Below are 14,576 nucleotides of genomic sequence, written 5' to 3'. Positions count from 1 at the left end.
CCAGCTCTGTAATCCTCACCACATTTGTGCAAGACTTGCAATTGGTTATTTGTGACCGCTATCTAACCACAGATGTTCAAAGTTTAATTAAAAAAAGTTTGAAGTGTTAGAAATAAATCTTAAAATCCACGTTTAATATGCCTTTTTCAGCTCCATTTATTTATTTTGTGGCATCTTACAGCACTCCTATGCAGTATTACCCCCCCACCCCACCGTTAGAATGTCATTGTTGTCCAGTCGTCCTTAAATTGCCTACACCATTTCTTTATATGCTATAAAAGAAAAGGTTTTTAAAAAATCCCTCTAGGAGGCAGATGGCATACTGAAATATGTACAGAGCATGTTTAATTTAAAATTAAAAATGAAATAAGTATAAGGTAGAATATTAAAACAGTATTACATAACAGAATTAACAACTTAAGGGGACACTTTCCTTCCAAGCATCTGCCTTTAAAAAATATCTGAACAGCTGTCTGGGATTCTGAGTTAGACTGAATTACCAGAAAAACTATTCAACATCAAAATATAAGAAAAGTATTTTTGATCACACACACACACACACACACACACACACACACACACACACACACACACACACACACACACACACACACACACACAGTATTATACTTAAAATGGGATACCTGTAGGAATACCCTTCAGATTGGACATTTGGTAACAAACATTCCAAAGGAAATAGGGAGCTCTTCTTGTGGTGGAGACCTCAAGGAAGGCAGAGTACCTTCTGGGCTGTTTGGTATTCCCCAGTAAGTGCTCATCCCAAACATATTACCACATGTTCATTCACAACAGGGCAGATATGAATATATCCCATAATGCAGTAAGACGCCAATGGATTATACTACTTTTTGTGTCAGACAGAAAGTAACAGAAAATGATTTCCATTACATTATGGAAACTGTCAAAGGTCTAAAGAGAGAGTGACCATGCCAGTTAAACATACTAGAACTTAAAGGAAAACTCCATCTTGGCACTAAAAAAAATATTTTTCACTCCCATCCCGGTTCTCAAAATCAGACAGCTTCTTACAGAATTTTATGTTCATGGTAAAATGGCTGCCAACTGGGCTTGACATATTAACGTAATCTTATTCATCTTCAAGCCTCTTTCTCATAATCCATTTCAAGTCTGCTTTATACGAGTCATACAGGGGGAAGTAGTGGTGTATTCCCATGCTACTGACATAGAATGGTATTAGCATCAATCACGAATCTTCTACATACCATCAGTAACAGGATTTCTTGAATGGCCCTCATTTGTGTGAGTCTCAGGGCTTGTTTTACAGTATACCAAGAAATTATACACCTGCAACCAAAACAGTAGCTAAATAAATTGCAGGCCTTTGTTCAAAGTATCCTTTTGTAGTCCAAGATGAATAGACAGCACCCTTCTACACTTCTGGCCAATACTCTACAAGAATTCCAAGAAAAAAATACATTTTCTGACTTCTCTCTAAATATCAGACATCTTTGATACCATGTTCCAAGTAATCTTAAAACTATAACGTAGTATAAAACTACAAACATTTAAAGCTTAGCATTTTAGTACTGTGATGCTGCTTACGTAAATTTGTTAAAAGAGGTGACAACTGCCTTTGAACCGTTACTGATCAAATTGCTCCATTTTGCTATGAAAGGCATGGCTAAATTGAAAGCAGCTGTAAATCAGTGTAAATTCTCTTCCTGTTTGCAATAAAGATAGTCAGCGGTACCAGACTACAAATCGTGTCTGTAGTATGTCTAGACAGTCCTCTGCAAATTATGTGAGATGTTAAAAAGTGGATGGTCTTTGAATTCCTTTGATTCTAAGGCAAGGAAATTAAAGTTTTATAAAGTACAAGCAGGTTTCAGGTACCTACACAATACTGGAACCATACTGTATGGAAAAAGGCAACCCTTGATTTGAGTTAAACTGTAGGATAAGGTGGAGTTTTCCTTTAAAGTAATGCCAAAAGTCATGATGTGCACTCCAGCATGAAATAAATGCATTTAGAAACAATCTGAAAAATACAAAAGGGAGTTTGCAGAACCAACAGAACAAGAAAAAGAAAAGCACCGAGACGAACAGATAATGAAAACATTGTCAACATAGCTTGCTTCCTGTCTTTCACAGATTGATAAAAAGAATTACTATAACACATTCATAGCCGGCCTTAAGCATAGGCCAACTAGGCGGCCGCCTAGGGCGCTGCTCTAACAGGGGCGTTTTTCCAATATTTATTTGCTGAAAGAAAACTAGGATGGGGGCACCGAGTGGTGTGGTTGGGGGTGCCATGTAACCCTTTTGCCTAGGGCACCAGTTGACCTAAGGCCACTCCTGAACACATTACAAGAAAAGGTTGGCAGCCAATGGTGAAAGAGTGAGGCAGAATTATGAGTCACTGAAGTACGTGAGCTGGCTTGAAAAGGACACTGTTCAAATCCAGGCTAAATAAAACAGACCTGAAAATCTGAATCCTCAAACTAATTCAAGAAAACTTCATGCATAAATTAAATACAATACATGCATTGTTTAAATCTCCCGTGTTCATGCCCATCTATATCAGATTATCAAAATGCAATTAAAGGTTGATATTTAATGGGCAAAGAACTCTGACAAATTCTTTAAAAGATAGCACACTCATCCAAAACACCGGTTATAAATCCGTAATCAATGCCAGATATCAGCCAATGGCAATTATCTGGCTGAAGTAACTAATATTAATACAACCCCTCCTGTTCAGTATATACTTCTCAGAGGTACAGGCAAGCACAGGAGGACTATGGCTGACCAAGTTCGCAGACTACTGCAAACTAGGGGCTATAATTGACTCTCTGGCTGACACAGACATCCTCCATTCCGGCTGGCACAGACATCCTCCAAAAGGGTCTCATTGAGACGGATACCTGGTGTCAAAATCATGGCCTCAAGCTAAATGCCAAAAAGTGCATAGTCATCTCCTTTGGAAAAAACAAAAGTACACACAAACTACCACATAGGTGGTAGTCCCTTAAATATGGAAGACGTAATAAGGGATCTGGAGACCCAAGTAGAGTAATCTCACCTTTGACAATCACATTGCCAAAGTGGTTAGAAAATCCTTCTACATAGCTCACCTAATCATAAAAGGGTTCGTATCTAGATCAAAAGAAGTCAATGTGCCCCTCTACTCATCAGACCCATCATGGAGTAAAACGCCCCATTTGGGATGTACCTTACAAGACATCTGCAACAGCTGGAAAGACCACAGATGTACCTCACCAAGAGGATCACTGGCCTCAAACAGATGCCCTATGCAGCTTGACTGAAGAAACTCCAGCTGTACTCTGTTGCATACCGCCTACTCAGAGATGATCTCTGCTTGACATATAATGCCATGTCCAACCCAGAATTGATGGACATGTTCCACTTAAAGAAAACCTTATCCCCTCGAGCCACATGGTCTAGGGATCTAAACCTCACCACAACAATAAATAGGACATGCTGGAGGGATAGTTTCCTGTCCCAGAGACTTCCCACACTTCAGAACAAGATTCCAGTCTACATTAGGCAGAGCTCCTTGCTAACACTCTTCAAAAGAAACCTTGACGAGTGGATGGAAAACAAAGTTTACCCCGGGGATCACTTCAGTGGCTCTGCTGGACAGAGGCACAGGGAACTAATCTAAGGGGGCGGCGAAAGCCAACACATTCTGACTAGGCTTATAAATGCCTTTGGGCAGATAGCCTAGCACCTATCAAGATTTAAGATTTAAAAAAAAAGTGTCTCACCTCTAAAAATTAACAAAAAAACTAGTTGTCGTTGCAGATATAAACAGCTTATGATTAACCATAATAAATCAAAGCACAAGCAATTTACAAACCAGTTTGCAACACAATCTGTTTTTTCTAATGGTCATTGAAGCTTTCACTCCTAGAAACAGCTTATAAAATAGTCACATTAGTTGCTAAATAACTAACAAATCCGCAGACAGGGAAAGCAGCATCATCAGATATGCTACACTAATTCTAAGTAAATAGTTCAGGTATTTTCAATTATGTAGTCAAGGCCAGCACATGCATACAGTCGGGGGGGGGGGGGTGCTTTGCTGGGAGCATGAAGTGCTGTAACCAACTGCACAATAGGTTAAGACGGAACACAAGGTTTTATCCCAGGGGTGAGAAAGAGAAGATCCTATACAAACGTGCAACAGTTTAATCTCAAAAGGCTTTGCTATGCTGGTCTAGTGTACACCAGCTCTACTTCACAGTACAATGTTCTTGATTACTACTCTGTTTCTAAATAGAACGGCCTTTTACTTCACTTCAGCAGCTGTCACTGTCAGGAATGTACTCTTGAATCTTAAGCTACTTGCACCTGCAAAGCTGGAATCTAATGTCAGTATATTCCTTTCTCCACCGAATGCTTCTCTTAAGGAAAAAGAAAATTTCCCTAAATGTTTCTTTTTTCAGTTAGTTGATTCACAATTAAATAATTTTATTTTAAAAGTCTCAAAATATCAACCTTTCACTTGGGGTTGTGTTTTTTTAAAATTTCTAGTTTTGTATAAAAGACTCAGTAACGTTTTTGTTGGGCACCTGGCATCTACTCCCTGGCATACAGTTGCAATCCTGTCCACTTGTTCCCTGCTGGGTGAGAGCTGATCACAATAGAGTCAATATGAAGACAGCCTTTCTTCTGCTGGTTCTTCAGTACCTTCAAGCATCCAACATCACTTGTTGGAGAAGCAAATAAATAGGAGTGGTGTTTTGTCAATATTTACCTCCATGGGGGATGTAGCCCCACATTCTCATCACAAGCAGATGCCCCCCCATTGGGCACCTGGTCTCCTGTGGAGATTCATTAGGTGAGACATGCCCTACAACCCCCCCCCCCATTCCCATAAGCTCATCCAGTGCCTGGACAGCTACCCAGTCTTTGGTTGGTTATGCCCTGTTTAGGGATCCACCCCTTCATGATGGAGCCAGAATATGCAATACAGTTTCTTAGAAGTTCTCTATTTCTTACTATTTTCCTATTTTTACGTGCTGAGTTGCCGGCCCCGACGCACAACCTTCAACGAAGGTACGCCCATTCACACATCTCCACACAGAAGACACTCTAGCTGAGAATTGAACAGGACAACGTCTTACTGTGAGGCAACAATGCTACCGCAGCACCAGCAACTCGGCACGTAAAAATCTACTGCCAATTATTAGCAGACCGGAGTTCCACTGCGGTGACCACTAACCGGGAAAAGCCAAAAGACACAACTATTTTCCTATTTTACAAACTTACTTTTCCTTAAATTTACAAGCCAACAGAAAAACAAAATGCATCTGAAAACATACTCATTAATAATTACCAATAATTTAAGGTCATCTTGTAGAAAGACTAGGTAAAACAGAAAGGGACAAATGCACACTTAAAATGTAGTGCAGTGTGACAAGAATTACAAGGCTGTTTAAGATGGTACTTCACCAAAAAGTTAGTTAACTACTGAAGTTAGGGATGTAATGTGATCACTATTGGGAAAGCAAACTACATTAGTCTGATACTGTACCAAGTTCCACTAAAAACATTCCTCAAACAAAGCAAAATTAGGCCCACATGGTAAGTATGTCCACACTACAAGTAGCGTTTTGGAAAACCAAATAAATGTACAAAATCTTTATCTTCGATCTCTAAAGATATTCAAAAGGATAGGAGAAAAAAGGGCACTCCATGCTTTATTTTCTGTGAAGCCCACCTGACACGACACTGATGATATACCACTCCTCTGAAGTCAAAATTGGGTACTGATCTTGCAATCTACTTCAAAATATAAAAGAGAATTTCTGCTTTGGTTTGTGTACTGAAACAAACTTCGTCCTGCAGTCCTGAATTTGAATTGTACACATTTTCCACTTAGACTCTGATAATGAGCGTGTTCACTCCAGAGTAACATTAAATAGTCTCGCAAACAAATTAAATGATTCCAGAAAAGTAAAATATGCAATTGATAAACTAATTTTACATAAATTAAGAATTCTTAAAAGGTGTGCAGTATTTCCCACCCACATTTTAACCTCATTTTTTACACAACTTTTCTTCACTCTAGCTTTGTCCCTTGCTCCTCTCCCATGTCTTTTTAAAAAGGAAAAACATAAAAGCAGCATCACATAACAGTCAACTTCTAGTTAAAAAATACAGGTCTTAAATTAGACCTGTAACAAGTGAAAGGCCAAAAAAAAAAAAAAGTGAAGAATATGATGTTAGACAGAAGAGTGAAAGCTACTGGCAGTGAAAACACTGTGGTTTGAATATATCAAGGATGGAGGGTACTAACAAATAGTAACTAGAATATAGCACTTACAAATTTAAATAAGCCAAGTGGCAAATGCTGTAATAGAATTGCAAATGGAAGTTTACCTATTGCTTGATGAAATTCTGGTAAGGTATGAATATGTGCAACAGAAGATTTAAAAGGAACACTGACAAAAGTAAAGACCAATAAAAGCGCCAGGTAGTGGAAGAGTTAACAGTTAAAGAAGATAAAACTAGAAAATCCTGTAATCTTGTGCTTTAAATGTGTAGAGTCAGTGTAGTTTCTTCAAGTTGGAAATGAGACATTATTGCTCAGCGTACAAATTAAAGGCAGGAGAAACTGTTAAACGTTAAAAAAGACTAATCAGAATCCCAAGCAATGTCTTGGAAGGTATGATGGTAACAGAAATAATGAATGCACCAGTTGTTGTTTGTCTTTTCAGCTTTTCCCGGTTAGGGGAAACCACAGTGGAACTCCGGTCCGCTAACGATTGGCAGAAGATTTTTATGGTGCAGAGTTGCCAGCCCGACGCCCAACCTTCAGCGAAGGTACACCCATTCACGCATGTCTTTCGAGGCCACTCTACCACGGGGAGGACATGCAGACTCCACACAGAAGGCACTCCAGCAGAGAATCGAACAGGAGAAAGTCTTGTGGTGAGGCAACAATGCTACCGCTGTACCACCGCAGCTTTAATAATGAATGCACCAGAACAATACTAATAAAAACAGCAATGCATACAGTAGGCATACTGCAAAGGCATTAAAACACAACTTAAAGCTGTTAGATATTCCTGTGATACACTATGTGCAGATATAAAGCCTAGCTGGACATCCTATTTGAGACTTCAACCAGACTTTTGATAAAATCAGACAACAATTACTTAGAGGTAGTACTGGAATCAAAAATATAAATCACCCAACTGAGTATGAACCAGTTGGAGAAAACATAGGAATTTACTTTTTTAAAAAATTCACATAAAGTGATCAAAGTGCCCTGGTCTCAAGGGTTAAGGCCTTTACCATAGGTCAGCCAGCACCACACAATTGCTTGTATGTAGAATATGCAGGTGATATTAAAATTATACCAGTGACATTAAAATAATGTTTAACACTGTGAAGATGAGTTCCATGAACAAAAGGGAATGGGCAACTAGAAAGTTTAGGAATTAATTTAAAAGGAGTAGACTGTTAAAAAGAAGGACTAAAAAAAAAAAAAAAACTGCAAATGCTGCAATAAAAAAAATTAAAGGCAGTTCTTAAGTATAAGGATACGTTTGTATTATAATGACCTTGCTTTGTGAATCATTCAAAAATAACTGGTAGTACGAAGTGAATAAAACACTTGTTTGTTAAATTAAAACATTATGAAAGTCCTTAGAGACAGTCACAAATTAAATTCTAGGCATGAATGACCATATAACTGAAGATGAAAAACTACATGTATAAATTCTGAGAATACAGAAGACTAAGGGGTAATCATTGGTCTTTACAACTAAAGGAGGAGTACAAAATGAGTACAGATTTACACAATTGCGGAGCAGAGAGTCAAAAATCTAAGGGTATAGGTTTGAAGATCAGAGAACACAGAAGAATGAGTAACTGAATGACAGGGTTTTGTGAAACAAAAGTATCCACTTGGAATTTTGTACCAGTCTGTATAAAGAACATGCATTTAAAGTACTGACAGAAACGGAAGAAAAACACCTACATGGGGACGTAGTGGCAAGATATATGAAGCCAAATAGGGCTCCAATTCATTAACTCATTATGTTAACAATAGTTAATTGCAATTTAATGAAGATATTAACGAAGTGTAGAGCTTAGAGCACCAGTCAGCAGAGCTGCTATCAACTAGGTTACAGTCTGGAATTAACTGTTGACAGACTGGTAAACAGACAGGAAATGGTCCTGAATATACAACATGAGAAACGCAACTGAAGTAAACACAGAAAATAAGAACCATTTGAGAACATTGGCTCTGTTACAGAAAATACCTCGCTATAACGTAAGTAGACAAGGACAGAAAGAGCGAGAGAGAGAATACAAAGAGACACGGCAGGGTAATAAGAAAGCAAAAGCAAACAAATAGTACTGAAGAGGAAATAGTTCATATCTAAAGGGAAGAGTTAGTGGTCTACAAATAAATGAAAATCTGGACATTGCCGATATTAACCATAATTCACCCATTTTACAGAAAATTTGGGCACAATATGGCAATCTTATTTTTCCTACCAGCTATAAAATCAATTTCTGCATCCTGTTAATTACTAACCCGGTTAAAGACATCACTTGTCCCCATGTAAAGGTTCAGCATAGCACAACTGAAGTGATTCTTTCTTGTGATGTCATGTTGAGCAGTAACCACCTTACTTCATTGCATTCCTGCGCTGAATATGTACATACCTCATATGCACGACAGACTAGAACAATGATAGGGGATTACAAGAGCACTGTACACCAACAGCTTAAAATGGTCTGGAGGGCTTAATGTGGCACAAAGACACACACACACACACACACACACACACACCATTTCTAGTCAGAACATTTATTCCCAGCCTGTTTATACTTTGTCACTAACAAAAGGTCTTCTAGTTTATTTTTTTAAATTTTAGTTTTAGTCATCAAATCAGTTTTAGAAGTATTCTTTTTGTCAGTCACAGATGACAATAACCAGATAATGCATTTTGGAAACACAAAGCCTACACTGTATAAAACGTTCTGTGGAAGTAAACCCCAACCAACACCACAAAATCTCCATGCGCAGGAGAGAAGACTGAACGCAAAAACAAAAGCGGATGAATCTCAGGATAAAGAACAATTTCCTACTGTCCAGTTGTTTCCAATTAATCCCATTATCTTAGTCATATCAAATCTTTCACCTACATTTGGCATATTTATAGTAATGTTGACCATTTTATTCAACCAAACAGTATGAATTACATAGAATGAACAAGGATCCTGCTCATCTCTGTTCTACTTTAAATCAAGTAGTATTTCCTGTTTCAGACTAGTTCATCTTAGTCACACAGCCAACAATTACAGTTAAGTTGCTGTTCTAACTCTGCTGAGCGCGATAAACAAATTCTCTTACAAGTACACTTTGAAACGGACGGATTGAGTGCGGCAATTGTGGCAGATGTATATCTGCTCAAATATGTACATCCCCTCGAAAAACTCCAGGAAGCATGATATGCAGGATTACAGCAGGTTACTAGGCCATTGGCCCAGAGGCCCTTAGAAGCCTAACCAAGAGTTTAGCTCATGTTTAGACACAGGAAACCTTTTGGGGTATGTTGGCTATACTCTAAGACAGCAGTTGTGTTTCAATCACAATGGGTTTTCCTCTTTTCTCTGATGTGAATGCAACAGTGTAGTTTGTATAAAGTTGGGGGGGGGGGGTGTGTTTCCATTCCCTGCAAAAGTATTTTCCTCAAAAATATCAGCAGAAGTGCACTCAGGAAAGCTACAATAGGTGTCATCACTGTGGGACATCTGACTTTGTATGCTCATTATATAGCCCTTTAATACATACATGTTCCTAAACATGTACTCAGTACTTTATTGCCAAAATATACACCATGTGTGAAACGGACAAAGATCAATTCCTTCAGGGGGGCAATAATCTCCTGCTCCCAGACACCCTCTGTTTTATAAACCACAATTGTCATCACAATAAACAAAACATGCTGGAGGGATAGGTTCCTGACCCAGAGACTCCCCAGACTCTGGAATAGATTGCCCATACATGTCAAGCAGAGTGCCTCTTTGGACCTCTTCAAGAGGAACCTTGACGATTGGATGGGAGAAAGGAAATTCACCCCAGGGAGAAAGGAAATTCACCCCAAGGATCACGTCAGTCGCCCTGCTAGACAGGGGTCCAGGGAAGTAAATAATGTGGGAAGAAATAGCCAGGGAATTGTTATGGCTAGGCTTGTATAGGCCCTAGGGCTGATAGCCTAGTACCAACCTATGAAATCCCAATCCCTCCACACCACACTCTCCAGAGACCTCAACCTCATTACCAGAATCAACAGAACATGTTGGAGGGACAGATTCATAAGCCAGAGACTGCCCATGCTATGGAATAGACTTCCCATACATGTCAAGCAGAACACCTCACTGTCCTTCAAGAGAAATCTTGATGAGTGGATGGATAATAGAAAGTTCACCCCGGGGATCACTCCAGTGGCTCTACTTGATAGAGGCACTGGGAACTAACATTGGTCGGCATGATGCAAGGGCACATTTATGGGCTAGACTTGTAAAGGCTCCAGGGCCATTAGCCTAGTACACACCTATGAACCTATGCATAGAGAAAAAACATGAGCAGGCGCAGATGTAGCGAAGACCCCGGTCTCAGATGGTAGTGAAGACCTGTCTCAGTCTTTCCAATAGAGGCATCAATATCAGACATCATAAAAACAGAATAGAAATTAAAACACTAATGCATTATTCTGGTGTGGCACAAAAAGCAAAGTAGTATCGACAACCTTGAGCCATAAAGTTCAAGCAGTTGCAATAACAGCAATCTTATTTTAAGTAACAGCATCCAAGCACAGTTAAGATAGAGATATTTACCAATAAAATTTCACCCAGCTTATAGCTGGATGACCTACAAACAGTAATGCAGCAGATTTCATAGCAAAAGATCAGCAGAAATAAAAAAGGGGAAATGACCATTACTTCAAAATGAAAGGCAGAATAACAAAGCACCACTGACCTCTACCTGCATCTCAATACATTTACACAGCAGCACAGAAGTCATCTCCCTTAAAACAAAATTCTCTAATAGAAAGACATAAGACTTTCAAGTGTGGATGACCTGTACACCTAAGGTACTTTTCCCTACAAGGATTGTTTTTAATTAATCAGTGTTTTATGTTAAACATGCTGCCTACCATAATTCATAAAACACTTATGTGGATACATTTGGAGAAGTAACCGTGTACCTCAAGCATAATCATGTGGCATTGTTCGGCTGGCAGCTTGGGGGGCCATTTGATGCTTTCAGGTATTTTCGTATCACAAATGATATCCTTTTCCTCAGTGTTCCACATGCAATACGTGGAGAGACATGCATACAACATACAGTTATCCTGAACTCAGCGTGTAGGATATGTGGAAACACTGAAAACAGTATGCTGCAAGCCTTTTTCCCCAAGAGATCAGTCTCTCAGTTCTAAATTAGAGCCCCATAACATACATCAATACGATAACAATTATTTCAGCATGGATCTGAAGCATAGAGAGTTCTATCCATATCTGGCTACCCAACATGAATTTAATAGTTATGTTTTCTTATAGTCTGCCTGTAACAATGACTTAGAATAAAGACAATTAGAAGCATTCATCAGCCAATTCCAAATAAACCAAACCTCTTTAAGAATATCCTTGATTTTCCTGGAAATCAAGCATGCTTTCAAAAGGTCAAGGCAACTTCAATGTAGATGACATTTGTCAAAATAACATTTCAGCAAGAGGTGAAGACTTACACTGTGAAGTGATACACAAAACATTTCCATCCTGTAGGTCGCTCCAGGAAGTTATAAACCCGGCACTGGATGTGTGTTCTTGTAAATAGGGGTTTCTTAATGCTGTAGACAGATACTCTGGGATTTAAACTGATGGCTGGATGTGGAGGGATAGGAACAACAGGAGGGTCTGTGTCCACCATAACATCATCCCTCATTGCAGGATCCCCAAGTCCATGACTAGGCTGTCCATTTCTATTTCCAGAGTCCTTCTGAGGTGGCATTGGCTCGTAGTGTGTGTTAGTTGCATTTTCTGTCATTTCTAGTACAGACTGCTTCCTGGTAGGATGGCTCTTCTTTGAATGAGTAGACCTTCCAAAGTTCCAGAAGCCCTTTTTCTCTACATTAGGAGAAGTCATTTCACAATAGATGGAGACAGTGACTATTAGAATGTTACAGATACGAAGTGAAATAAAACTTTTTCCTTTAGGTGTGAGTAATGCAGTTCTCTGGAAGGTGAGTAAGAAAACAGAAAAAGAAAGTTACAAAGTTGCATATCACATGCCAGAGCAAAATTTGGCACACAACTCTTGTCTTTTACATGCAAAATAAAGGAAATGCTTCTCACATCAGTGAACATAGTTAGCTATGAAATGCAGTAAGTTCTGGATGGCTGACCAGATACCTGATGTAACATAGTAACAAGTTTGAGTAAAAAAGACAAAAGCAAATGACACTAATTAATGGAGCAGATTAAAAAAAAAAAAGTCCCGATTTGCAGTTAGTTATCACCAAATGTAAACACACCAAACAAAGAAAGCAGAACCCTGTTGCTACATTTTAACTACATTTTGTCATTTACCATTATTGATTTTCTGACAGTATTTAATACTGCAAGCCAATGTACTACACTACATTTTACTTTACTCATGCAGACATGGCACAAGTGTAAGTCTGAAAGGACTGACAGTATTTTTACATCCAAAATATTCAAGGAGGACAGCAGCTTTGGTATTCAGTATTCATTTTAATTAATAAATTGTCGCCTTCTATAAAAGGCATATCACTACATTAAAATGCAAGCAAAGTATTCAATTACAAATATGGGACTAGTGTCACCCATTCCAGGGACCTCAGTCTAGCCTGCAACATAAACAGGACCTGCTGGAGAGACAGATATATCTCTCAGAGGTTGCCACTCCTCTAGAACAGGCTTCCAATCCATTATCAAGCAGAGCACTTCCGTGACCCTGTTTAAGAGCACCCTGGACGACTGGATGGGAAACCTTAAATTTCTGCTGGGAATTGCCCCGGCTTCATTCCTGGATATGGGTAGTCCTTGCTAGAAAAACCTTGGGCATAGATGATCTCTCTCATCTAATATGCTGAGATTTAATGGCCAGGCTTGTAAAGACCCTTGGGTCAATAGCCTATTAACATCCTATGAAGCTATGAATGAAAATTCATGTTTGCTTCTCATTCAGTCTAAGTTCACTAAGCAAACTGAAATGCCTGTGCTGACAACTACCATGCAACATGATCAAGGACAGTGCCTTTTTAAGTGGTAGCACAAGGCTGTACATGGGTGCACAGTGTTCCACAGCCCAGGTACCATAAAAATATATCTGGAAAAGAACCAATCTTATAAAAGGACTTTATTGCACAATGCAAAACTGGTCAATAAGGCAGAGGACTGCCTGAAGCACGTTTGATGTAACATACCAAAATGCAGAGAAACCATCACCGACATCTACACTGTAAATAATTTCAGATCGTTTATGTGAAATAGGTATCAGCAATTAAGATCAATGTACATTAAAATCACTCATTCTTTCAAGGCAGCCTTCAGATATAGACATTTCGTTAAACTGATTTAACAGTACAGATGGAGAAAAAAATACCTGAAACACACAAGATACATGAAAGAGTGACCTAAAGTGTCCTAGCTAAATAAATAAAATAGTAAAGACGAGCAGAAGAGCATATTTTTATTTTTGGGTTTCCTTAAGATGTCATTAATTAGAAGTAGAAGACAAAAATGCAATGTCAAAAAGCTGACTTTCGAAAGCAGCGTGCTTTCAATACATATTGAAACCGATTAGAAAAAACATTGTTTTTTTATCTTAAGTGAAACTTAGACAAAATATATAACCAAGTCTAGCATTGTAGCTTGTATAAAACTTTAAATTTTCATATACAACTGATGTACTTGCATAAGAGAACTTCAGCTTGCAAACATTTTCATATCCTATGAAATATTCAGCTCTAAACATTCAATGATGCACTTTAAAATGTCTTTGTTATTCTTAAATGGAATTTAATGCCTCCTGTTTTTCATTCCTGGATGTTAGTATATAATCTGACTCCATGTTTTCTGACTCCATGTTTTCTTATGCAGTACTTGTACGGCTCTTGGTACTATGAAACCGCATGATGGAAATAACATGAAGGCTTTGTGTAAAACATTTAGTACTCCTAAAAAGAAGCCAATTCTAGTCTTTGCTTTTGTGGATTGTGGACTAGTTTCAGACATAACTAGAATACCATTTTAAGTTTAGCAGCCAAGCTGAAGCTTTTGTTTGCTTTCATACAGCTAACCATAATTAGAATAATATGCATTCATAGACTGCATGCTCGAGACTGGGTAAAGGGATATCACTTGTAATCTCAAAGACCAAAATGTTAAGTGTCTATCAGATCTGACAGTTCCAAAATTCATACCTTTCAGGCATATAGGCTGGATTTTAAAACAAATTTATGCCTGGGATAAAACACTAACACTGTAATCAAAAGTAGCACATTTTGTTCCTTCAT

At 38.5% G+C, this 14,576-nt stretch overlaps 1 protein-coding gene across 1 annotated transcript in view; it reads right to left on the bottom strand.

The window, feature by feature from the left end:
- KCNQ1 (potassium voltage-gated channel subfamily Q member 1) overlaps positions 1-14,576 on the bottom strand; it is a 2,495,454-nt gene that overhangs the window by 2,476,498 nt on the left and 4,380 nt on the right. The window contains exon 2 of the mRNA XM_044059185.1: positions 11,784-12,271. Within this exon, the coding sequence (XP_043915120.1) occupies positions 11,784-12,181 (398 nt within the window). The 5' untranslated portion in view covers positions 12,182-12,271. The remainder of the gene's footprint in view (positions 1-11,783; positions 12,272-14,576) is intronic.

Source organism: Protopterus annectens, chromosome 17.part0, assembly GCF_019279795.1.
Source record: "Protopterus annectens isolate FY-2018-M chromosome 17.part0, PAN1.0, whole genome shotgun sequence".
In the NCBI taxonomy this organism is placed as follows: domain Eukaryota; kingdom Metazoa; phylum Chordata; order Ceratodontiformes; family Protopteridae; genus Protopterus; species Protopterus annectens.
Note: the sequence above shows the minus strand (reverse complement) of the source record. Positions and strands in the feature narration are given on the sequence as shown.